Source organism: Natator depressus, chromosome 11 (genome assembly GCF_965152275.1).
Source record: "Natator depressus isolate rNatDep1 chromosome 11, rNatDep2.hap1, whole genome shotgun sequence".
Classification (NCBI taxonomy): domain Eukaryota; kingdom Metazoa; phylum Chordata; order Testudines; family Cheloniidae; genus Natator; species Natator depressus.
The window spans coordinates 20565989-20591718 of record NC_134244.1 but is presented as its reverse complement, the minus strand read 5'-3'; the positions used below and the strand labels follow the sequence as shown (position 1 = coordinate 20591718).

The 25730-nt window shown below is 39.3% G+C and overlaps 1 protein-coding gene across 1 annotated transcript in view; it reads left to right on the top strand.

The window, feature by feature from the left end:
• The window catches only part of LOC141995842 (von Willebrand factor D and EGF domain-containing protein-like), a 245954-nt gene that overhangs the window by 191082 nt on the left and 29142 nt on the right, over positions 1 to 25730 (top strand). Inside the window, exons 22-26 of the mRNA XM_074967290.1 lie at positions 5931 to 6848; positions 18423 to 18518; positions 19292 to 19387; positions 20182 to 20277; positions 22177 to 22272. Of these exons, the coding sequence (XP_074823391.1) occupies positions 5931 to 6848; positions 18423 to 18518; positions 19292 to 19387; positions 20182 to 20277; positions 22177 to 22272 (1302 nt within the window). The remainder of the gene's footprint in view (positions 1 to 5930; positions 6849 to 18422; positions 18519 to 19291; positions 19388 to 20181; positions 20278 to 22176; positions 22273 to 25730) is intronic.

The following is a 25730-nucleotide window of genomic DNA, read 5'->3' as shown; positions in this document are numbered from 1 at the left end:
AGTATGGCAGGCTTCCACTCACATGTCTGCCACTGCATCTCTTTTACCACTTGTAAATTACATCCCTGGGTACCACTTAGGCCCAGAATGCCAGTTCATCCAAAATCCATTTTGTGATGTGGGAAAACAGTTACAAGGATGAGAACAAACACATTTTAAAAGACAATGTAAACTTTTTTAAAAATAAGGTGAATATTAATACCTCTCTATTTTCATATTTTTAAAAGCGGTGATTGATTAAAAAAGAAGCAGCTCATGCTAACTATGCTTTAAATTAGGGCAAAGAGTTCATTTTTTATTGCACAGTGTTTAACTTTCCACCTTTGACATTAAGACAAAAGACAAAAGAGAATCTGAATCCTCAAATGGAAACTATTATCTAAACGTACATTCCCATCCCAATCTTAACTGAGGATGTGCTCATTTCTCATTTAACCTGAAAACAGGTCCTTTCTAAGGCTTGGGGGCTCAAGATCATATGTTGATTAGTGGGGAGGTTTTTTTGGAGGGAGGGATTGAGGGTTCCCAGCTAGGGGGATTGGGACTTGTTGCTTTTTATGGGAAGACAGCAAGAGGCTACAGCAACTGAAAAAGCAATCTAGACACTTGTCTAGATGGGGGTACAATTCTGAAGAATTTGACAGCAGGGAGGGGAGAGTCAAGGGTGTGTGTACAGATGATGGTTGTAGGAGGTGTTCATTGATGAGAGGAAGGGGGGTTTCACCACAGTGTTGTTATGGAAACAAATGATAGTAGAAAGGTTCCCCAGTTGGGGGGCAGGTTGGGACCAGGGGAAATGGAAAGATGAGATCACTCTTTTTCAGAATATTGTGAAATTTCTCTCTTGCTTTCTCCTCTTCTACCAAACATGGCGTCACAGTGTTCCTCTCTCACTGGGCAAATTTTAAAAAGTATGAATGCAGAGAGGGAGAGAGCTAAATAGAATGATCCCTTATACTTTGGTAACAAGATTCCTTAGACCAACGTAATTTTTCTGCTCTCTCTTGACACTTTAAATGAGATGTATGTGCTTGTAGGTGTTTCAAATTTTAAAGGATGAACCACACAGTATAATATGTCAGAAAAACGTTTCTCTGAAGACATTTTTCTGAATGAGAAATGTGCTACACAGAATGTATTACTAAATGTTAATGGCTCTAAAGATATACAAACTGTAAATGTATTAAATTGTGTTAATAATAAGGTGAATTCTTAAATTATCTACTGCATTGTGAAACAGTTGTATGCTAACAGGATGCAAAGGTGAAATAATACTCTGCATTGCCAGAGAATGTCATAGCCAATTCTTGAGCTGGAGAGTAGTGCTTCATCACTTTTATGTGTTTAGTCAGGTCTCAGGACATAGTGAGGGCTAGATTAAGGCATAGGCACTATCGGACCATGCGTTAGGCTACAGATCTTGGTGTCATGTGATTGCATCAGAATGTATGCTTTTTTAAAAAAAGAAACAAACATTTCTAGCTCTCATCATGTGAAGAAAAGCTTGAAAATGAGACCCAGATATAAACAAAGCAACAATAACTGAGTCTGCAGGTAGCCTGGAGCAATAGCTTGGAGTGGTGTGAACTGCTCTGTAGATCTCAATAAAATGTTCACTCCAAGACCCATTGTTCTGTGCCACCCTTACCAACACCATTCCAAAAGAGGACTGTATGTGTGGCAGGAGGGGAAGAGTGCAGTGCGCCAGGTCCACCCACCCACCTGTCAAGCAGGCACACTCCAGCTGCTATGTTGTGGGGCCTGCTGCCAACCCTGCCTCTTTATATGTAGGGCCCTTTGTTTTCAGATTTTATTTTATTTTTCTCAGGAATATATCGGTGTTTATTACCACCACAACAAAAACAGGTGAAAATCAGTTCAAAAAACAATAATTTTTCTGGGTAAATATTGGGGTATATTTTGGTGGACGGAAAGCCAGGGGAAAAAAGTATTCAGTTGATTAATGCTTTGAATTTCAATCATCAATGTAGTTTGCTGCAGAACTAAAAAAGAACTCAAATCTTAATGCCACCTCTGAGTTTAACAGTGTAACTCTAATCCCCAAATATAACTCTTCATTTGAATAAACAGTTTACTGTTCTAGACTTAAAACCATTAGCCTATAAGTATTTACATTCAATAATTGGGCCACACCATTTGCAGCACATACATTCAACTTCATCCTTTTCTCCTGTTTTTGTTTTTTTAAAACTTTTGAATACTTCCTTGTGTTCTGAAACAGATTTTCATTTTCTTCCAGTTTTAGTGTGTCAGATCTTTAAACCGTTATCTCCTAACAGATTGAAATATATACCCGGTGGGCATGAGATTCCTCAGTATGTTCAGATGCACGCACTTCAGAGCTTGCATGTGTGCCTGTTTGTTCATTGTGTGTATCTTCTAGACTTTATGCATAGATTTTATACATAGCCTTACTTCAACAGGCAGCTTTGCATATAGAAAGACAGACTAATGCATTATCATAATACATATATCTCATGCAATGTATTGTATTTGCCTAATAAAACAAGTTATTTTTATCTATTTGAATGATACAAAAGTAGGGTGAAAAATCAGGAAAAAAATGAATAATACTTTTTGTAAAACTCAGGAATTTTTGGTAAAAATCGGTTTAAACTGAAAACAGAGGGCTTATTTATATGGGAGAAGGATCCACTGCTGCCTGCCTTAGGGGGAAATGAGAGAAGGGAGTCCCATGCTGCTGATGTTTTGGGGGATGAGGTGGCAGGTTCTACACCAGACGCCTATGTTTTGATGTGTCTGTGGCCCCATTTGGCCTTAATCTGGCCTTGGACTTGGCATGCTTTTGAAAGCCTGCCAAGGCACAGAAGACAGACAAGAAACTCAGAAGACGACAAATGCATTAGACTTGTTTTCTTCTGGTTTTCAGTGTCTGTTTCTTTCCCTGGAATTTGGCAGCATTGGAGTATCTCTGATCCATTTTCTTGTATCTGAGACCAATTGTGTTCACAGGCTCATACAGACCCTTTATTACTTTGAGAATGGGCATGATTTTCTTCTTTTTGACTACAGCTGTGCAATATTTGGCTGGAAACTGCAGTTCACATCAGAAAGAAAATCAGAATTTGCTGTGTCTTCTCAGCACTGTCATGATGGACTTTAGGTCGAATGTTGTGGGTCAGGTTGGGCCTCCTCTCTGGCTCTTACATACTGCTCCAATACAAAGTAGCTGGAAAGCTGTCTTAACTGAGTGTCTGGGGATTTCCAGTGTAGAGAAAATCCCATAGAGGGGAATCCCCAGGTTGCATAGTTCAAAAGTAGCATGTTGAGAGTGGGGTGGGGGTTAAATGTTCAGTCTCTGAGATCTTGACCCGGCCATTCAGATCCCAATCTTCACCAGATAGAGAAGAAGAATAAAAATCGATAATCTCAGAGCTTGATTCACCACTATGTTACTCCAGTTTGAAATTAATGGAGTTAACAGCAGCATAAAACTGGAACAGTGTAGTGGTGTATCAGCCCTCGTTCTCTTATCTGTGCCTATAAAAAAAATAAACTCAATCATTTCACCACTGCATATCTCCTAGTTAATGTAGGTGGAAAGGCTGGCAGTGAGTAAAAATGTATTTTTGTACCATAATATAACCTTGAGTACTTTGGCCTGTCATTTTGGTGTTATTTTCATCCATGCCAATATGTAATCATACACTGGCATCACAGAGAAAACTAGATTCATCCAATCACACTCTACATTGAAAATAGGTTATACATTATAAGATATTGATCGACTGTATGGAAAATAAATTGAAGTACACCGGATTGAAGAAAGCTGCTGACTACAGACAACTGAGTCTGCAATCTCTTAGAATGCTTCTTTGTTGTCTATTTAGATACTAGAAAAATTGCCCAATAAAAATTACTGGCTCTGCCAGAAAAGTTCTATCATGATCTCGTCTTAACTAGCTTGCACTGGACCATATTAGTGAAAACTTGCTGCAGTGCTGGGGATGGATAATGGGATACTGAGACTGTCACCTTTCAGTCGCATTTGAATTGAGTCCAAAATTCAATTCAAAATAAATATTTTATAGCTTTATGGTGGCCTATGGAAAACGGCTATCAGAGATCTTAATTCAGTAACTACCATAGTGAGCAGATGTTCACCCCCCAATATTACGACCACGGTTAGCTCAATTGCCACCTTTGTTGGCATTCTGACCAGAGAGGCCAAAGGCTGAATGGTCATAGAAACACTCAGACCTAGAGGGGGGGCTTCCCTCCTCCCAGATGTGCAGCTTGGAGCACATTAGCCAGGTCTTAGTTGGAAGATTACACTGCATCTATTGTACCTGATCAGGAGGCAAATGGAAGATTTCCATTTCTAGTTTGCCAGGCTGATCCCTTTGGTAGTTACTAACATTCATGTAGGATAAAACTGATTTGATTCCACTGTGATGGCTGGAGCTCAAAGCTATTATTAGTGTTCATTTCAGAAATTTGTCAAAGTGGCGATTCAGGCCTCCACTGTCACTCCTGTCACTTCTTGATCCCTGAATTGGATTTTCTAGAAGCAGTACTTCTTGTCTGTGACTGGTAATTATCTCTGGGGATATTTCTTTCATCTTTCTTTCTCTCATTCATTTTTAAAAATCCCTTTACTTCTCCTATTTTCTCTTTTTCTCTGTTATCTCTGAATTCTTCTTCTCTCATTTCCTCTCTCTGCCCGTTTTTCTACACTCTTCTGATCATTTGTCAATCTTCTATTGTGCAGTACAATACTTATATTTATTTACTGCTGTTGTCTGTTGCTTGAATCACTAGCAGCGTCCAACTCTGGTGCAATGCCCCATTGTGTTCCAGGAAAGAAAAAAACACATCATCATCAGCTGAGACAAGGATATGGTTTACTAGTTCAATGAACTCTGCTTTGGGAGCCAGGAACTACTGTGTTCTAGTCCTTGCTCTGATTCTAACTCTCTTTCACTGTTGTCAAGCCACTTAATCTCTGTACTTCCGTTTTTTCATTGGTCAGCTCTGGTAATACCACCAACCTCAGAAGGAGCGTTGTAAAGTTTATTGCTATTTATGTAGTCCTTAAACATCTATATAAAAAGTGTTGAGTAATTATGCGAGGATTGTATGCCTAGGGCACAGTCCCACAGGCTGAAATGAGCCCTGTGCCATGGAGTGAGCATGCCAGAACTTGTTAAAAATAGCTTCTTCATTCATTAGACACAGCATATGGCAATTAATATTTCTGAAAGAATTGATTCAAACTACTTGTCTTCACTTTCAACACCTTTCACAGCCCATCTCCTCCTCATCTATCATCTCATACAACTACTGAAAGGTCTATCCCAACTCCCACTCTGCCAATGGTGCCAGTCTTTATCATCCACTTGTTATATTTTCAAACAAGCACCTTTGTGCTTTCTCCCATGCTGCTCCTTCTTGGAAGGAGCTCCCCATAAACATCCCTAAAGCCACCATATTGTCCTCTTTTGAATCCCTCCTTAAAAAACCCTCCTTTGCCAGGATGCCTACAAAAACTTGATAGTGCTAGTGTGTCAAAAGCACTGCCCATCATGCTAACTATACTGTCTCATCATTTCCTGCTGCTCCACCTCTCTGTGTCCATCTGTTGTCTCTCATTTTACACTTAGACTGTATACTCTTCAGGGCAGAGTCTTTTTACTAAGTGTTTGTACAGTGCCCAGCACCGTGAGGCCCTGATTCACAACTGGGCTCCTGGGTGATACCGCAATCCAAACAACAAACAATAATAGACTCAGTTATTCGGGACTTATTATAATGTCTCTTCCTCTGTATAGTGGATTTCATTCTTCCATGTTGATGATACCCTGTTATTTATTAAGATGATGCGTCATTGTTCCTTTTGTGGATTTAGACCAGTAGATTTACTAATACATATCTTCCTTTAACTCTAGTGTCAAGATCTTCCTACAGTCGTACAGATACTGCTGAGAGAGGTAATATAGATACTAAAGGCTCCTACCAAGAAAAAGTTGTCATAAAGTCAAGAAATATTGATTCTAAACTTTCCCAGGCTCAAATCCCAAGACTAGAACACGCTTACCTTATGATAAGAAACCCAACAGTCACTGATATTCAATCACTTACTTTGAAAAGGAGGGTTTCCCAGCCTCAGGCATCAGATACAAGGAATACTGATCCAGATTCCTCACTACTTCAAAGAGCATCTTCCCATAATAAAGTAAAAATAAAAAATTCTACACATGATCTACTTCTGCTCCAGGAACCTAGCCCCAAAGCAGCAACTGTCAGAATGACAACCCAGATCCCCTCCGATTATAAGCTAAATGTTAGATCGCATGCAGCTGGGACTATTTCTCCCTATCATGGGAAGAACACAAGTTTATTAGTTACAAGGCCACATGCTGTTCGACGCATCCAGCCAACATTTGACTTTTCCCCTGGAAAATGGTCCAGTAGGATTGCAACTACAAAGACTAAACCAGCCCATGCTTTTAAAACAGAGCAGCCAAAGACATCTGCTTTGACAGCACCACTAACCTCCTCATTCCATCTGAGAGCTCCTTTTTCGGGTATGGCTCCCCAAAGTGCTAACTTCCCAGTACTTCCCAGAACTTTTGCTCAAGCAAGGATTCCAGAACAGAGAACTGCAATCAGAAAGTCAAGTGCCTCAAGAGTGGATCATTTGGCACTATCAAAAATTATTAACAGGATGCTGCATCCAAACAAGAAAATCACATGTGCTAATACGCCGTGTTTTAACAGAGTGCAGTGTGAGCCAGCCAAAGATGGAGGATTTAAATGTGGCCATTGTCCCTCTGGATACAATGGTGATGGAATTACATGTCAAGGTAAGAGAAAAAAGAAATTGCTGAATACCCTTCAATATTTTCAATGCTAATTGTTGTGCAAAATGATTTTTTTATTATAAGTTTGCAGGGTTTGTCAGTTGGGATCACAATTTTTTTCAATTTTTTCAAAAGCCTGGTTTTCTTTTAAAATAATGAACAAGCTTGTTTTATAGCTCAGAACAAACAGCTTTTTTCCCTAAATTTAATGGTATTTTTATTTTGCCAATGTGTAATCAATAGAAACAGCGCACCTGATTTTGATTGCACTTACCATGACAAGGCAGGAGTCATGCTTTTGAAGTCAATGGAATTACAATCATGCAAGATTGGTGTAAGAAACATCTGAATTAGGCTCCAGAAGTCTACACAAACTTCATATGCCAAGGACAATTTAGGTTCTGCTAAACAACAAAGTTTCTGCTACTTTGAAAAGCAATTTTAAATCCCATCACTAGTATTCTGAATAGACCTTATCACCTGACATGCATAGTTCCAGAAGTGTATTCATAATCTATTGACTCATTTATTAGACATCTTAAAGAACCTTAGAGAAACAATGGTATTATATACTGTTTAAAAGGAGTGAATTCCCTTACCTATCATTAAATCCTCTGTTGAAATCCCTTAGAAAAGCCGATACAGTAACTAGCCTTGCATTGCTAAGATTAATAGGCAAAAATGTTTGCGTTGTCTGTTTAATTCCCTTTTACACACACATTCTCATGTTATGCACACACAAACAATGGGCCAGATTCTGCCTCCCACTAAGTTTGTTTTTCACTGTTCTGAGAGTGCACAGCAGCATTCAAGCTGGCTTTACTGGCTTCCTCGGCCTTCCCACAATATGGTGAAATCCCCAGGTGGGGTACAGCAGGTGTAGCCAGCTCTGTGCCATGCAGCAAACTGTTCCCAGCACTGGGGGAGGCATATTGGAATCTACCCAGGAAAGGGGGCCACATCGGGGCACAATAACCTCCAGCTGAACTGGCCCAGGAAGGGTACACAGGCATAAGGCAGTGCAGTCCTGAGGCTGCCCTATCTTGCCCCAGGGACAGGAGAGATACCCAGAAGCCTCAGGACCATGGCACTCCCAGAGCCATACTTAGTGCAGAATGGCTGGTTCCCAAATTCTGGCCTTACAGAGACACACACATCTTCTTTGTATATAAGCATGGTTAGCAAGCAGATGGTTATTTTTCTTCAAAAATATATCTTAGCTGCCATTCCTTAGCTCCCTCCCTTCACCTTGGATCACTAGACTTACTGAAAATCCCTCTATAGAGTCCTTAAGATGAAATCCTTTATTACCAACATTATTCTCTGTCTGAGTTTGATACAATACACAAACAGCCTTTATTTTTCTCTTGCTGCTAACCATGTCACCTGACAAAATAACAAGTCTGTGTCTTCTGTGAGTCTGCTCCATCAAAAGTTTCACTGTGCACCTGCCTGGAACAGGACCAAAAATGCCTCCATTGCTGGATCTGCCTGAGGAACATCTATTGTACCCCCAGCTGTTGATGTTTCTTTCCATGTCAAAAGCAGCAGACTCATCCTGACAGGGGGTGGAAAGATGATGAAAATTCCTTGCATTAAGGACTGCCATCATCTCTGCTAAAACGCCTGACAGTCTAGCCAGGACGGTACTGATTTCCCCTGAAACAATAGTACCCTTTAAGAACAGACAACAAAACCGAGCAGATGATCAAAGCGCGAATGAGTCCAAGCTTTTTGAAATCTTTACGCTTGGATGCAGCATCTCCGGTATTGTGATCTAACAATGAGTGAAACTGCTGACAGCCTCAAACCGTCTGCTGAGAGCTGCCACCATCTTATTTCATAATGGAATTCGTCTAGATAAAGGAAGCAGCCCATCTGTAGCAAGGTTTGATACCTGTGGTGCTTAAGAAATATGACTTGTGCTTAATAGTAATGGCTGAAAATATTCCAAGATAATATATACTGCACTAAGTGATGTTTATTTTGTGTGACAGAATCCAGACTTTTTTTTTTAATGAGTGCTCAAAATTAGGCCTAGGGGAACTGGTTTGGGGCAAATAAGAATCAGCCCAGAGTTTAATATTTCTCCTGAACCAAACCAAACTTTTTGGGGTTTTTTTTATTTTCTTTCCTCATTTAGGACAAAGACTTTTCTTCTCTGACTCTAAACATAGTTGTGACTCCCTCCTCCTTTGAGATCCTTCATTAAGAGACTCTTCCCTCCAAATAACTCTCCTACTTTTGAATGTGCCAGGAAGATTTTTCAATGATCTTAGCTCAGATTTAGGTACCTAAATGAAGTGGCCAGATTTTCCAAAAGTGCTGCAGCTCTGATGGAGAACACTCCCTTCAGCAGCTCCCTGACAGTGCAAGTGGGAGCAGGACTATCGTCTTGCCTTCACCCTGCTCTTTCTGGTACCACCAGCTCTGCAGGCAGAGCGAGAGTCCCCACCCCCAACTCTCCTGCACCCTCTCGCACTAGCTCAGCCCTCTCCAGGTGAGCTGAGAGGAGGGTCCTTCCCCATCTCTTTCACTACAGCACCATCCTTTTTTTTATTCCTAAATGCTCAGTTTGTAAAGGGCTTCGTCCTTTCTGAGTGGAAGGCACTCACATTGTTATTTTTTAGTAGTTCAGTGTTAAAATGAGATAGTGGGGACCTATAGCACATCATGGAGAAAGAACCTCTTGAAGGGTTGAGAAGGAGAGCGCTACAGTCAACTGCAGAGTTACAGAAAGGAAACAGGAGGGCCAGGGGCCTATTGAGGTTTGTGCACGTGTACACAAATGAGTGTGTTTGCTTGTGCTAACAGACCAACCTACGTTGTGAAGTGAGGGAGGGAAACTTAAAAAAGAATCAGGATCAGCATCAAGTGCCCTTAGAGGATGTGTCCACACAGCAAAGCAAAACCCACGGCTGGCCCATGCCAGCCAACTCGGGCTGCAGGGCTGTTTCATCGCCATGTAGACTTCCAGGCTCAAGCTGAAGCCCGGGCTCTAGGACCCTGTGGAGTGGGAGGATCCCAGAGCTTGGGCTCCAGTCCAAGCCCGGAAGTCAACACAGCAATGAAACAGCATCACAGCCTGAGCCCTGCAAGTTCAGCTCAGGCTGGCGGGCACAGGCCAGCCATGAGTTTTCCTTTGCTGTGTAGACATACCCTTAAAGGACAAGTACCAAATTGCCAATAAATGATAGTGGTACACATTCAGCAGGCTTGTGGCACACTGCTCATCACTGACCAAGTGTGTTAAAGACATTCTACAATGTTTACAGAGCTGTTATTTTTCAGTACCTCTTTTTAAACCACATCTATAGAATCAGAGAAACAACAGATGAAATTAGTTCATCTAAGCCATACCTAGCCAAAACAGGATTCTTGTTCAGAATATATTTTTGCATGTTTTGTCCAGTACATTTTAACTTTAACGTTCCACATATCCTTACAGACTGGTGCTCTGAAATGTTCACTGTGATGATTTTTAAATCATAATGAAATATGTTATTTATGTTCTTGATTCCATTTCCCAATGTAGTAAAGTGATGTAAGCCTGTAACTTTAAAGGCATTTTAACTACTAAAATATTGAAGGAAATGCTGTTCCTCCCCTGGGGTTAGGTTTATTTAACAGGGTGTGTACAGACAGTAGTAAGTGACTAGGAGTAGCTGTTTACGTTATATAGGATTCTTTAGGGTACCCGGGGATGGAGCTTGTACTGTAATTTTCTATCCCAGGCGGATCATTTCAACATTGGAAATGAGGTCAACAGAACATTCTGTTCTGGTATTTTGTTGTGCTTGTTATTGGCAGATGTAAAACTTTAGAATCAAGAACAACATAGAATTCAAGCCAAATGCATGGCTCAACTCTTTATTCTCTACCCCCACGCATGTTCAAGGTAGAGGTACTGACAGATAACAATCCTTGCAGTAGAGACAGGTAGGAAGTTGATCTCTGTGGAATGCAGGCTATTTCCTGAAACTATATTGCCTTAGGAGCAGTTTGAAGGATTTTTTTGTTCTAATCCCTCTTGAAATGGGAACAAAAGTTTCCTGTAGAAAATAAAACCTATGTGGAATAGATATTCTCCTGAACACATGATGTCTCTAGAGTTGTGCAGACTATGCTGGTCTTACAATATACCTGGGTCGGGGGAGTAACTAGAACCAGTGCACTAATAGTCACCATTAAGGATGGCCACTTGTCAAGGGGGAAAACTCACAGCTTTGTCGTTACCAAATTAATAATAATTATAATTTGTTTTAATGGGAAAGGAAAAGCCACTGGAAATGGAATTCTGATGGCAGATAGTCACAACTGATTAAATTGGGCAAAAATTCAAATAAATTTTTTTCTTGACATTAGTCTGAGATGCCATTCTGCACAAAAATCCAGAAATACAGCCTAACTAGAACTGTTATTGCATTGTCTGCATTTTTAGTCATGAAATAAAAGTCTATTTTCTATTTATTTCCCAACCTGAAAGTCATTCTTATTACTTTCCTATTTGCTATGATGGGAAATTATTTTGGGAACAGTGATCAGAGCTGCCATACCATTGAAATCTAATAGCTCTTTTAATTGTCCTGATATGTTTATGAAATACAGCCCTCTGCAAAAGGCCAGCACATAGCCTAGACATTGTTTTGCTTGGTAGTGCACATACTTTTTGCCAGCCTTCTGCAGAGGGGCATGTGTCACTCTGAAAGTTTAACAGTTTACACTAGATACACTCTTTGGCTCAATTTTGTGCTCAAAAGTACACAAGTAACCAAGAGTAGAATCTGTCCATTACTATCTAACTTGGTGATCATTTTTATATGTTTTATTGGTTCCTGTAACTTTTATTTAGTTACTTTATTAGCTGTTCGTCAAAATCCATGTGGAAGGAATATGGCATGTACAGCTCCCAACACATGCCCCTGTAAGATTGGATACACTGGCTACAACTGCTCTATAGGTAAAAAGTGACTTAGATGTCATTGTATAATCTATATCTTCTTCAGCTGAGTCTTCTACTTTCCACATAGATGTGACTAAAGGGAAAAAAAGACAGTTGCTTAGGGCCGGTTTTACAAAGGTACTTATGCACCTAAAAATGCAGGATTTTGTGGGATTTACAAAAATATCTAGGTGAATTAGGTGCATAATTCTCACGGACTTCTGTAAATCTGGCCTCTAGCCACCAACCATAGTTTGGGGTATGAAAAGGATGAAATATTTACTCAAGGTGATTCTTGCACACGCATACAGTGGTTGAGGTGGTATTTGAATCTGGGACAGAAAAGAATATTTTTCCAGGGTATATTAGAAAGGACTATATGCCAATGGGGGTTTCAGCCTTCTCATGGGGATCATCAGTATGATTAGCTGAATACTCTCCCCTCCCCAAGTATTCCATTCCCTGTGATTGTGTGTAGGAGGTCTTGAGCATTGGTGGACCTCAGTCCTTTCTATCTGTTGTCTGGGGCCCAATCCAAGATGTGTATTAGCTCACTATGATACTTTGTCTTAATGAAGCTATCTTTTTTTTTTTTAAGATTAATGCTTTTATTGTTGCTTATTTGATAAAATGTGCTAGATGCTGATAAATACTTTTTACAAACAGAAATTAATAAAATACTCTTCTTAAATGCATTTTATCCTGACCAAACACAAACATACTGTACTAGGAACACTGAGTTTGATTCAACACACATTGAAGTCAGTGGGATTCTTTCCATTTACTGTCATGGGAACTACCATGGCAAACAGACTGCCAATCTAAAAGACTATCCTTGTCACTTATACATTTTTGTTATACACCTTTACTGTATCTTCTTTCTCTATGTGCCCTAAATTCAAATAAAAGCTTCAATCCATTTTTATTCAAATGGAAAATTGTGGTGTTGGATGCTGCCCAGATAACCCATTTTTCCCCTGTGCATATTCAAACCTTATCTCTACCTATTGGAGGCTTGTTCTATTCATCTGTGTTGGAAGATAAATAATTTTACAATTGTTACAGTAACAGTTTCTAGTGATATCTGTTCTGATGTTGCTTAGTTCTCTCAAATGCTGAAACAGAATAGCACATAAGTGAAATCAAACATGAAGCCTTGATTTACTGGAAAGTATGCAGGACTCAAGTCATAGTATGTACAGGCTGCATATCCATTACCTAGATTTCAAGTAAGAAGTCTATATCATTTCAGCGATTTGTAGAACTGTCTCAAAATGTGTACAGCCCCTGTTATTTGCAGGTATTCCAAAGGGGATAGTGGCAAGACCTGTAAAAATGATATGATCGTATTTTAAAATAAAAATTAAACACAATGAAAGTACTTTCAGAGGTGAGGGTTGTGGCAGATTTTTTCCTTTTAAAAAAAATCTGATGTTTATAGAAAACACTAACAACATCTCAACTTCTCATCTTTGGGTTTTAAATTATAAATATTATATAAATTTGACAGAAAGATTGACTATTTGTCACAATCGTTCTCTCCTTATTGAAATTTTATGCCATCCAAAAAGGTTTTAAACAAAAAAATCACTGTAATACTTTTGTACAATTTATAAAATATTTGTGGAAAATTGTGTGTCATAATATAGAGGAAATATGTTTTAGAAAAGAATTTAAAACACACAGTATATTTCTATTCCTGAGGGAATGGCCCAGTAGATGCATTTCTTTTACTATGTGATAGCGCATGCTCTCTCTCTGCAGCTAATGTACTGTTTTCACCTTCTGCTTCTCTCCAGCAGCAGAATTTCTTTACCCTATATTTAATATTCAAATGTCACAATAAGTGTAAAATGTTTTGACATCACAAACAGCATGTTTTTTCCACAGTTCAAATACATCTTAAAATGTGGAAAGGGCAGGAGGAAGGAAGTCCACTGAAGTGGACATAATTACTTGATGTCTTGCATGCAAAATACACAGTGAAAGAAGAAATAATACATCTGAATGTCACTTAGTTTAAATTGCCTGGCATTGTACTTGGTCACACAAGTTTTATGAAATAAAGCATATGGTCATGTACTTTAAAATCATGGTGCATTGCTGCCTGTCTTTAGACACCTGTGTGTCCAGAAAAGTGCATAGTGTTAGAACACTGTTCATTCCTGATTAATAAAGAAAATCTTGTATGTAAATGCTGTCCCTGTGTTGCAGTCTTTCAAATGCACATGCAGACAATAGATTGACTAATGCAAGGGCTCCTAGTTTCCAAGCTATAAGACTCCCATTGACTTCCATAAGCTTTGGATCAGGTTGTTACAGTCCAGAGATATGGGTTGCTGTAGTTACTTAACATAATTTAGGATCGATGCCAAATATCTTTTCTTTATAAATATCCATTATTTCCCTCGTCTGCTTCCACCAAGTATAGTTACATTCAGTAGAACAAGTTACTCTAGAATCATGAAAATCCTGCAGTATGAGACACCATGAGTTACTCCAGTAACTATCATAGGTGAATGTATTAGTTCAGATAAAGTATGGGAAAGATTTATTTGCTAAACTTAAACTAAAGCTACATACACCTCTTCAGATGTTTGAGAAAAGTTTGACTCTCCCCCTCCCACCCACCCACCCCAGACCCCTTTTCATGCACCTCCGCACTTCCTGATTTCAGTCAGGACTGGAACTGCAAATGTTGACACCAATGGAGTTGGGCCCTCTTACATCATCACTGAATTTAGCTTCATGTCACAGTTTACATGCATAGTATGTCCCCAAAGCAAATCAGCTAAGCTCTCCAGTCTTACGGATTTCAAATTCATAAAACTATATTAATGCAGTATTGAAGACTGCATAGTTAAAAATCAAAAGAAATCAGGAAATGTAAATATTAAGGTTGCCATTTCCAACTATATAACTAATTCATCTGAGCAAAATGTAAACCCTATATCTTTGACTTACTGTAGCTATGCAAATAAACAAAAATGCACTTCATAAATATAAACAATTTCCTAAATAGCCTGTTGAGAGACTTGTTAAAGGTTTTTGAAAGTCCAAATAAATTATGTCAACCACTTCTTCTTTATCAATTCTTTTTTGTAACATGCTCAAAAGAATTCTAATAGAGTAGAGACACTTTATTTTCCTTTACAGAAGTCTGGTTTATAACTATCATGACATGCACTATAAAGAGAATTAGCTATTCATTGTTTGTTAACTGCCATTCCTTATCTCCTATTTTAAAAGTTCCAGTAATCCATTCAGGCAGCAAAAACAAGACTATGATTTAGATGACCAATCACAATCCTAAACTGAAAAAATTATCTAGTTATTTAGTGAATAGTTACAATTGATAAATATACATGCAGAAATCAGGACAGTCCATGTACCATTTGCAAATGGAACAAGGACACATTTGTTGTTTAATATATTGGTACTTGGCCATACACCTAGTTCTTCATAAAATCCATGTACTGGCAGTGGAACTGGCTTCATTATGTTAAAACTGATGCTAAGTATTTGCTTATTGATATGCCTTTTTATATCTGTGCTATAAATCTAAGGCATTATCATTTTTCAGCAGTTCTCTAAAGATCTATTGATCTTAGAAATTTGGAATTAAATTTTCCCCAGTTTATCACACCCATGAGCCTCTGTAGATTTCTTTATGTTTAGGAATTGGTGTTTCAAGAAGTGCTTTTATTTTATCTGGGTCAGCAATTAATCCATCTTTGTTCAACATTTTTCCAGTACAGATACAGTAAACAAAAAATGCACCAAGATTTATGTATTTCACACACTAAATGCATAATTTGTCTACGTCTTTCATTGTGTTTAAGGACTTTAGACCAAATTAAATAATCATCCAGTACAACTTCAACATCAAAGATATGCATTGAAATACCTCAGGAGCAGAACTAATACCAAATGGCATTCATTTAAATTGTTAGTGTCAAAGTGGTTTATTAAAAGTCACTTCCTTAGAGTATGCCTTCTCTAATTTTAATTACAAAAATACACATCCTGCATCTGACACAGAATATTTTTTGCTTCCGAGCACTTCGTTGCAACTTAAAAAGTTTTGAGAGGATAATGTTCACATTATGGCTTTATGTAAATCATGTGACTCCCTGCAACTTGTGGACCCATCTATACTTTATTTAGCCTTCCAAATGCACAGGGGGAGTGTGTGTAACTTTTCAATACCTAGTTCACTTTATTTCATGTTATATATTTTTACTTGTCATCTAGATCAGAAACTAGGGCCACCGCTTGTTCAGGCAAAGCCCCTGGCGGGCTGGGCTGGTTTGTTTACCTGCTGCATCCGCAGGTTTGACCGATCACGGCTCCCAGTGGCAGCGGTTCACTGCTCCAGGCCAATGGGGGCTGCAGGAAGGGCGGCCAGCACATCCCTCAGCCCGCGCCGCTTCCCGCAAGCCCCATTGGCTTGAAGCGGCGAACCACGGCCAGTAGGAGCCATGATCAGCCGAACCTGCGGACGCGGCAGGTAAACAAACCAGCCTGGCCCGCCAGGGGCTTTCCCTGGACAAGCGGTGGCCCTAGTTTGAGAACCACTGAGCTAGATCACAGCAGTTAATGATTTGTTGGTCTTCATGTGCTATTCTCTATCCAGATATCTCAGGTCTAGGAAATCATCTCAAATGTCTCTCACTATGTTTCGGTCTACTTTTTATGTAACTGTGTGGTGTGTACACCCAACATTTTAAAAATAACTTGGTGGCATAATTTTTCAGACCCAGCATAAGTGGCAGATGTCCATTTATCTTTTGAAAAGGTATTATCAAGTGTTACTGGTTTTAAGAACAAGTTGTAATAGTTACTTTCCCTGCTAGTAGTCCTTTATTCTCTGAATGTGGAAGAAGCTTTGTTTTAGATTTAGGTAGTTATATATTATATAACATTGGAATAACATTGCATTATCTTCATATCCATTTTAACAGATACAACTCTGTCATTCATGTTTAGATTTGTGGACCAAGCTGCTGTTTCTTTTGTACCCTGTGTACTTACAGAATGATCTAAACCACTGCCTTGCTGTTTGCCAAGCATGTGGCTACATTCATTTTTAATTGTGTGGCGTATTTCCTCTTGGATTAAATTCATCCCTCAAAAGCAGTGGGTCCCCAAACTGTGGGGCAGCCCCCCTAAGGGGGCACAGAGGAACATTTAGGTGGGGGAGGAGGGCAGGCCAGCCCCCACAGAGGGTGGGGGGGAAGCGCTACCCAGCCCCGCTCTGCCCCCAACTTCCCTCTGGCCCCAGCCCTGGTCCCAGACACAGCCTCAGGCCATGGCCCCACTCCCAGCTGCAACATCTGGCTCTGTCTGCGGCTTTGCTCCCAGCCACAGCCTCAGCTCTGGCCCTGGCCTTAGCTCCTGGTCCTGGCTCTGGCCTTGGTCCTGGCTCCTGGCCCCGGTCCTGGCTCCTGGCCCCAGCTACGGCTGGGTGGGGAGTGGGCGGATAGATCCATTACGAGAAGGTGAGGCGCGACAGAAAAAGTTTGGGGACCATTACTCTAAAGAATGCGTGAGTGGGAACTAAGTGGTACATAGGCCTTGTGCTGGTCCTCTGTACAGGGGTGAACTTCCCCACTAGCATATCGAAATTTTGGATTTCAGGAAACTTTTTAAATCCTATTTTGGATTCCTCTCATTTCTAGCTTTTCCCTTTGAAATCGTGCCATGTTTAGTAGCAGCTTATTTTGTACAGAGTCACTGGGAGCCTGAATCTACATGTCAAAGTTTCAAGGAGTTTCCTGCAGCATTCTGTTTCTGACTATTCTGTATTCCACATATAAGCCTCAATTTTATTGAATCACATAGTTCCCTAAACTCACGTTTACTATTTAAACTGGCTCATAATAGCCTTCATTTCAAATAAAAACCCACTGCCTCGCACAAATGATGTTTTTCTGGAGTTGCAGTACCTCCCAAGTTTATCTATGATTTGTGCCATATGCTTCCTCCTCTTCTTCCTTGGGTAGAAAGCCATGGTATACTACAATATCACATCCTGTAGAGAAATTTATTGCCTATGGTTTAGTTGCTTTCTCTGCAGACCCCACATTGCTGATTAAACATTCAAAAACTGTTGCTTAAATGGATAGCATTTTGCTACAACATTTCCTTGCAAAGCCATTGGACTTGGAGGAAGTAATTACTCCTTCTTTGGTTCAGTACAACTCTGATGCCATGTAATGTTTACTGAGCATTCGCAAGCCAAGAAGAAATACCAAAGACTTTTTAATATTAACTGTACAAGCAGCCTGTTCACACCAAGTCTTCTAAAACATTTGAAAATATCGAGTTCAAAATGTGCATGCTCAGAGGCTTAACACAGGAATCAATATGCTGTGGCAGTGGTCACTCCCATACTAATATTATATCATATTTGCATTGTTACTCCCGTCTTATCAAGGTGATGCCAGGGTTTTCCCACATAATGGTATTGTAAGCAGCCACTTTGTAGAGGAATATTTAAAAATAATAATGCTGTTGTAGGAAATGAAAAAGTAGTGAGTATTGGACTCATAAATGCATAGAGCTGTGCTCAGTCTATTCTGTAGCATTAAGTTGTGTTCCTTTCTTTGCTTGTCTACTTGTGATTTGTATAGTGTTGTGTGATCCACCTTGTGAGCATGGAGGAACCTGTGTGTCTCAGAATAGCTGTTCCTGCGCTTATGGATTTGTTGGTCCTAGATGTGAAACAAGTATGTATAAGTCAATTTAGTCTTTCACCCCCATTTTGGCACTTGCAGAAAATTATAAAACACAAAAAGCCTATATTTTCCCTCAAAATTATGATTGAATACAGCAAGAAAATTGAAGTAAAATATATTTAATGCACTGGCTAAACCATTTCTTGGAATATGTTTTCCAAAAGTACATTTATGTTATGTAAAAATAGGCACATCTGTATCCACATTTGTTACATAAAAGCACCTATGGTCAAAAAAGCTTTATTTACAGTAACGATTGTGAAATGCAAGGTTGTGTGAGTGAATACAGTAATACTAAGTTTTGAGAATACAAACAGGCAAGCTTAGCCATTAAGATTCATGTCATTGTGCAAAACAAGTTACAAAATAGGTTCAACATATAGAACATCAGGGTGGGGGGGCGGAAGTCAGCCTTCAAAACACTCTATATTAGTTGAATCGCAAAACATATATTATAGTTTCATAACTGCAGTCCTTGCATCTGATTTAAATATCAGGTTGCCTTGACAGGAAAATAATTTTAGCTCTGCAGCAGAATAGTTGAGATACATAAAAGTTAAGAATTTTAGATGCAAGACTTTGTCAAAAACGTGAAGGATTAAAAAAAACCCAAAGGGACAAATTCTGCTCGCAATTTTACCAGCATAAATCCAGAGTAACTCTTAGTTGCTGCTGGATTTGTACCAGTATTACTGATAGCAGAATCTGACCCTAATCCTTTTCATGTTTAAATTTACTCTTGAAATCAATTGTTTATTTTGCAGTGATATGCAATAGACATTGTCATAATGGTGGGAAATGTGTAACACCAGATGAGTGCAAATGCAAAACTGGATGGAGCAGTCCTTCTTGTGAAACAGGTAAACATTTAGAAAGCATTGGTGTCTCGTGCATTCATTTCTCTACCTGAAACCCATGTGATTTGCCCAAAATGCTGATCATACTGGGAATTACTAAAGGAATTAATATAAAAAAAGAAATGAGGAGCTAGTACTGATCATGTAAGTGTAAAAGAAGAAAATGCCTTTAGTGATGGAGAATGCACATTTTGATTTTGTAGGTGATTGTTTCATAAGCCATGGTAGCCTCTCATCCAAACTATAGTTTCATATTTTCCCAGCCTTATACAGCTGCATTTAATTTAATCTGAAATATCCCAGTGACCCTTAATTTCTTTAGACGCTTAGCACTTGCGATAATGTAATTCTTATGAAACAAACTATTACTGTAACATACTGAAAGACAAAAGAGATAGAGAGGGAAAGCTATTTTGAACAGCCACTATACTTTGAAAAAGTATAAACTTTAAAAATCTTGGGCAAGATACAAAAGTCAAAGCAAATGAATTGTGCAAATCATGGATAGACATCTGAAATAAACTATTAAAGTATATCCACAGGATCCCCAGATGCTTTACAGCTATGCTAAGGCATCACTGAAATCCAGCCACTGCTGGGACAACCAATACACTACACAGCAGACCTGCTAGACAAATGGGACATTTTTGCTAGCATTGGAGAAAACCTCTGTTCAAATGAAATGTGCTAGGATATCTTTCAGATTTATGCAGAAGCAAAGAGAACCCAACTCCTAATATTTTAAAATTAAAAGAATGAGAGTAATTGATTTTGATTGAATTTCTATTTATATCCAGCTATCTGTAGCCCTGTTTGCCTAAATGGTGGAATCTGTGTACGCCCAAATACCTGTGCTTGTCCTTATGGCTTCTATGGACCCCAGTGCCAAACTGGTAAGAAAGTTCAATATATCACATGGATAGTAGATTCAGGCTTTAATGGATATGGTAAATGATAAAGTCTATTTAAATGATTACCTGACTTTATGCAGTACGTATTATACCCAGAAATTTGTTTTGTCAACTCCATCCATGCCATTTTCCTGTTATAGTACATTGGAAATCTGCATAGAAGTTTTTTTTTTCAAGGAGTTGATGTTGGACTAAATATTTATGTATTGCTGAGAACTAAACAATTCATCTGAAATTAATTAGAGCAAGTCATGACAAAATTAACATCTAATTAATAACTTTAAAATATAGCTCTGCTCTGACAAGTATTTATGTTTTTCAAAAAAAGGGATCATCATCTTACTCTCTAGTGAGTTTGGTTTAGAGCAAGGTGCGTCTCAAACCAAAAATTACAAATATTTCTGTGACATTTAACAAACAAAAACCTTTTTTCTGCACATCAAGAATACTTTGTTCCATTTTGAAAGTTGCTAGATAGACATTTTCTGCAGACAGCAGCAGAGTGCAACTTTTGCTAATAGGCAGAGATCATAGGCCATTGATGCTGCAATTAGTGGATCAATAGTTAAAACTTCTCTCTTATCTCCTTCCTTTGACAAAGACCTGAGCGCACCAAGATATATGCTTGTGTGCTTCCATTAGTTGTCATGATACATATAGAGTTCTGTAGGGTTACACAAAAATGCATCTTTCAAGCACGCTAAAGTTCTTAAAAGGGTCAAAAATCTCATCTCCTCAAGGATGGCCTCTGCCTTAGGGAGTTAAAATGATGAGCACCCATAAAATTACTATGGTTCTAGCACCTATTGATTTCCCAAATAATTCACACTGGAGAGCATTGGAACTGCTTGTGGTTTGGTTCTAGTTTGCAGGGATAGGGGAGGTATGTAGCATCCTGCTACAGCAAAGCTTGTCTCCCCCCACCCCCACCCCCTGACCCAGTACATTCTCCCAGACTTACAGAAAGAAAGACAAGATTCAAGGGCTTATTTAGGCTGCTGCGTTATTAACTTAACTCATCTGGGAACTATCCAGCAGTAATTCATACAGTGCAGGTCATGATTCCTTCCATACTTGTTTCCAAATATTTGAGGGCTGCTATCAGCGCTCCACTCCTCCAAACCTGGTCTCAGGCCCTTGCTTTGACCTAATCACCCTCCCCTCATTTGAAAGTTAAGGAGCTGGGGAAAGGGCGTTGTCTCCTCACTGTATGAGACATATACAGCCCCAACCCTATTCTCCAGTTTCTTTAGGGGATGCCTTCCCTCAATCCACTTCCAACTCTGGTTTACCAGGGAACCAGACCTCCTATGCAACAAGCACCAGACACCTGCCACAAGAAGGTGCCACCAATTACCTTGGTTGCCTCCTGCCACCCACAATCAAATTCCCAGATAGCTAACAATTCCCTCCTTAACAAGAGCCAAAAATATATCCTCTCCACCATCAGAGAGGTTGTCCCTGATCCAGGCATGAAAGAGGACTCCATCTGAAGGGATAGGGCACATATACCCTCCCGCAGTTGCACCCATGGACAATTGCTTACCTTAGCCTCTCCTCCAGCTACCACCTCAGGTGATGCTTCCTTCTCTGCCCCCAATCAAAGGAGGCCAGGACCTTTAATGGAACCTGACACCTTTGTTCCCAGTGACCAGAGAATGCCCCACTCCCATTGAGATTACAGAGGTTGCATTTCCAACAGAATTGCCACTCTTAACTGGGAGAGTAACTGGAATGAGTTAAACAACTCTCTTGCATTGAGTTATCTTGTTTTTCAAAGGACAGTGGCACATTTACAGGGTTTGATTTCAATCCAATTTTTAAAAATGTTGAAATCATGATGCTAAATTGACCTAAAGTTCTTCTCTTTCACTTTGTTAGCTCTTTGCCATCCTCCTTGTAAGAATGGTGGCCACTGTGTGAGAAATAATGTGTGCACCTGTCCTGAGGGTTACGCTGGAAGAAGGTGTCAGAAAAGTAAGCTATATAATTTCCCTTTTTCTTTCCAAACATCTTCTGCTTCAGAAATGTGTTTTTGTCTAGGGATGTATTTCCCTCCCATGCATGTTAAATAGAACATTTAACTTGTATTAATGCTCTAATCTTCGATTTTTATACCATGGCACGTATATCAGTAGCCTATGTACAAAAGACAGAGCATCCCATTTCCCAAGCTTTGCTTGCATTCAGTACCGATAGGTTAATGAAAATACCATTATGTCAAGCAAACATTAGGAGTAAGTGTTTTGCTGGAGTCCTATCTCTAAATTTAAATGCAGTTAGATTGAGTCGTACAGTCAGTATTCTGAGATGACTTAATTATTTTTCATTAAATTTACTGCAAGAGAAAATTAAAGCTAAAGCCATAGCAGCTGATTGGGATCCCTAAAAATGTCAAAACACCATTCCTTCTAGCTTAATTAATATAGTTGGTTAATAACGCTTTTTGCTTTTCCTTTTGCTCCTATCACTTTCAAATGTCTCTTCAACTCCACACAGCTATTCATGTTTGAGGCTTTTATTCTTAAGGGGTAATTTGTTATTTTGGCATTTTTACTGATTCTACTGCACTTTCCAGCATCTGTCATCCAAGGAGCTTAAGGTAGGTAGGTGAAAACTTATTTTTTTTCCCCTTAACCAGGTTGAAATTGGCAAAATGAGAACTGTGAAAACAACTGCTTTTGGCAGGAAGAACTTGTAAATTTTCAGAGCACGTTATTTTTCACACACACAGGGACAAAAAGCCAGTGAAAAATTCCTTCCAGCAACAACAGCTCTCTCAGTCCCCATACTGCAGCTTTCCTTCCCTTCAGCTGAGAGAATCGTGATGCACAGTTCCTGCCTGGCTGCAAAATATACAATTGAATAGTCTATTCTGGCAGAAACAAGCTGGAGGGAAGATTGGCGTGGGGGGATATCTTATGTTCGGCATCTTGTTTTTGAGGTCAGAGTACATTAGAAAAGTGCTGTTTCTAGCTTAAAGTACGCTACCATTGCTCAAGACAGATCAGCAGAAAAACAGTTGATAATGATTGCAGCTTTAGGGAAGCCTTTTCCTAAGTTGTCTAGCTGCTACCAGCCCACACAATAGTTTCTTTCCACTTAAGCTCTTTTCAAGAAGTGTACAAAGTTTTGCTGCCTACCTGGCTAGCCACTAATTAGTGTAACAAAATTTTCAGTGACTACCAAAATATTCTTGTCCCGTTTTAGCCAGATAAAATCCATTCCTCCATTCCACTCCAGTAACCAGCAATTAACTGTCTGTTTTATTTGGTTTAATATCCTCTGAGATTGAATTAAGGACATTCATTGTCTATGAGGAATACAGAGATAAGTACAAGGAATTATTTCCATAGCTACATGCTGCTGAATGGTCACTGATTGCTAACGGGATTCACATTTAGTGTGGTTTTTTTCCCATTTAGACAGGTCTGCACACCATTTTATAAATACGTTATTTATAATAGTTCAATAAAGTGGTGTTACAAATACATATGGACCTATGGGTTGGTCACATATTCTTTGTAGCGAGTATTCAACTATTTGAGCCATCTGACTGGTCACCTAAGACACATGGTATGCTTACTGTTCCCTGACTGAATGTCCTAACTGTCAAAAGCAGGAGGAGTATCTGGAGAAGTAAGCCCCCAACCACTTGACCAAAGGACTTTTAGACTCCAGCCAAATATGGGATGCCAGCAGTGAGCTCCTGGCCCCCTCCTCCAACAAAGAATCATCTGCTTGGGAGAACTTCTGTCATTTCAAAAAGAAAAGGAGTACTTGTGGCACCTTAGAGACTAACAAATTTATTTGAGCATAAGCTTTCGTGAGCTACAGCTCGCTTCATCGGATGCATTCAGTGGAAAATATAGTGGGGAAAGACTAACAAATTTATTTGAGCATAAGCTTTCATGAGCTACAGCTCACTTCATCGGATGCATTCAGTGGAAAATACAGTGGGGCTCCCCACTGTATTTTCCACTGAATGCATCCGATGAAGTGAGCTGTAGCTCACGAAAGCTTATGCTCAAATAAATTTGTTAGTCTCTAAGGTGCCACAAGTACTCCTTTTCTTTTTGCGAATACAGACTAACACGGCTGCTACTCTGAAATCTGTCATTTCAGTGACTCAAAGTGGCTATTTAATTGGAGGTGCTGTATGGGAAGGTGGGACTAAGAATATGGAGTGGGGTTGAATAGAAAAGGGAAAGATCACATTACAAACATGGAGATAAATATTTGGTGGGGAGGGTTTTCTAACGCTTTGGCAGGCTTTTCTGTGTGCCTCTGAGATGAGGATATAATCCATCTGTGCCTTGGGTGAGGATTTTTTATTTCTTTCAGGATTTATTACTTGCTATAGTAATTGCACAGAGCCAGTGGATATCCTCACACAAAGAATGAAGGGAAAGGAATAACTATATGGCAATAGAAAGGCTGTAATGAGTTACTAGAAAATAAGTTAATTGAGGGGTTAGCGATATAACAATTCCCAACTGCAGACTATCAAGACCTACATGCATGTCAGTTTCAAGTCAATTGTGCAAGGTGAGAGAATTGCCTGCTTGCTGGCTTAAATGCCATCAGTTCTTTTGGAATGTGTGAGAACACATTGATTGGTGCTAAAACAGTTCAACCAAAATTCGGAATTATGACATCAGCAGAATTTTTAAGAGAAAACCATCCATTGGATGTCACGCTATCAGGTCCTTTTAATTATGCCTTACAGCCTTAATATAAACTAACAGAATTACATTAAACTCTTCCAGACTATTAGTGTTTTCCCCCCAAGTTCTCAGGGTAGATCTATTCCTAGGACTTTATTCTTTCTCTTACACTGGTGCAAATCAGGAATAGTTCCATTAGAATTAAACTAGTGTCACACTAGTCTGAAAAGGATATCCTACCCTTAGTCTGTGTGTAGTGAGTAACTACCTGGGATATTCTAAGAGGAAATATTATTTGTATCAGTTGAAACATGTCAGTGTCCAGCAAGATGAATATACAGTAGGGTTCTAAATCAAATTATTTAAATGGCAGCTTGAAGGAGTTCTCTGCTGATTAGATAACCACCATCTCCCAAATGAACAAACTCTAAGGCTGGCAGCTAAGATGTTTATTAACCCAGTGTACCATCGTTACCCAGATCCTGAAATATTGCCACTGAAATTTTAAATTAAACAGTCAAAATGTAAATGTAAGATAAGAAAAAGCTGCAAAAAGATGCTAAAACAAATTAAATGAGATGGAATGTAAATTAAATTGTTTCATTTCCGCTTTCTTCTGCCTTTCCCTTTTCTAGTGCTCAGTAAAGCTCCCCTCACACACACACACACACTTTCTCACTCTCTCTCTCTTCATAACTGAAAGAAGATGGGGAAGTCAGTATTCTTGTGATGTTAACAAGGGTCTTGCTGGTCTTCAGAGAAGAAAGG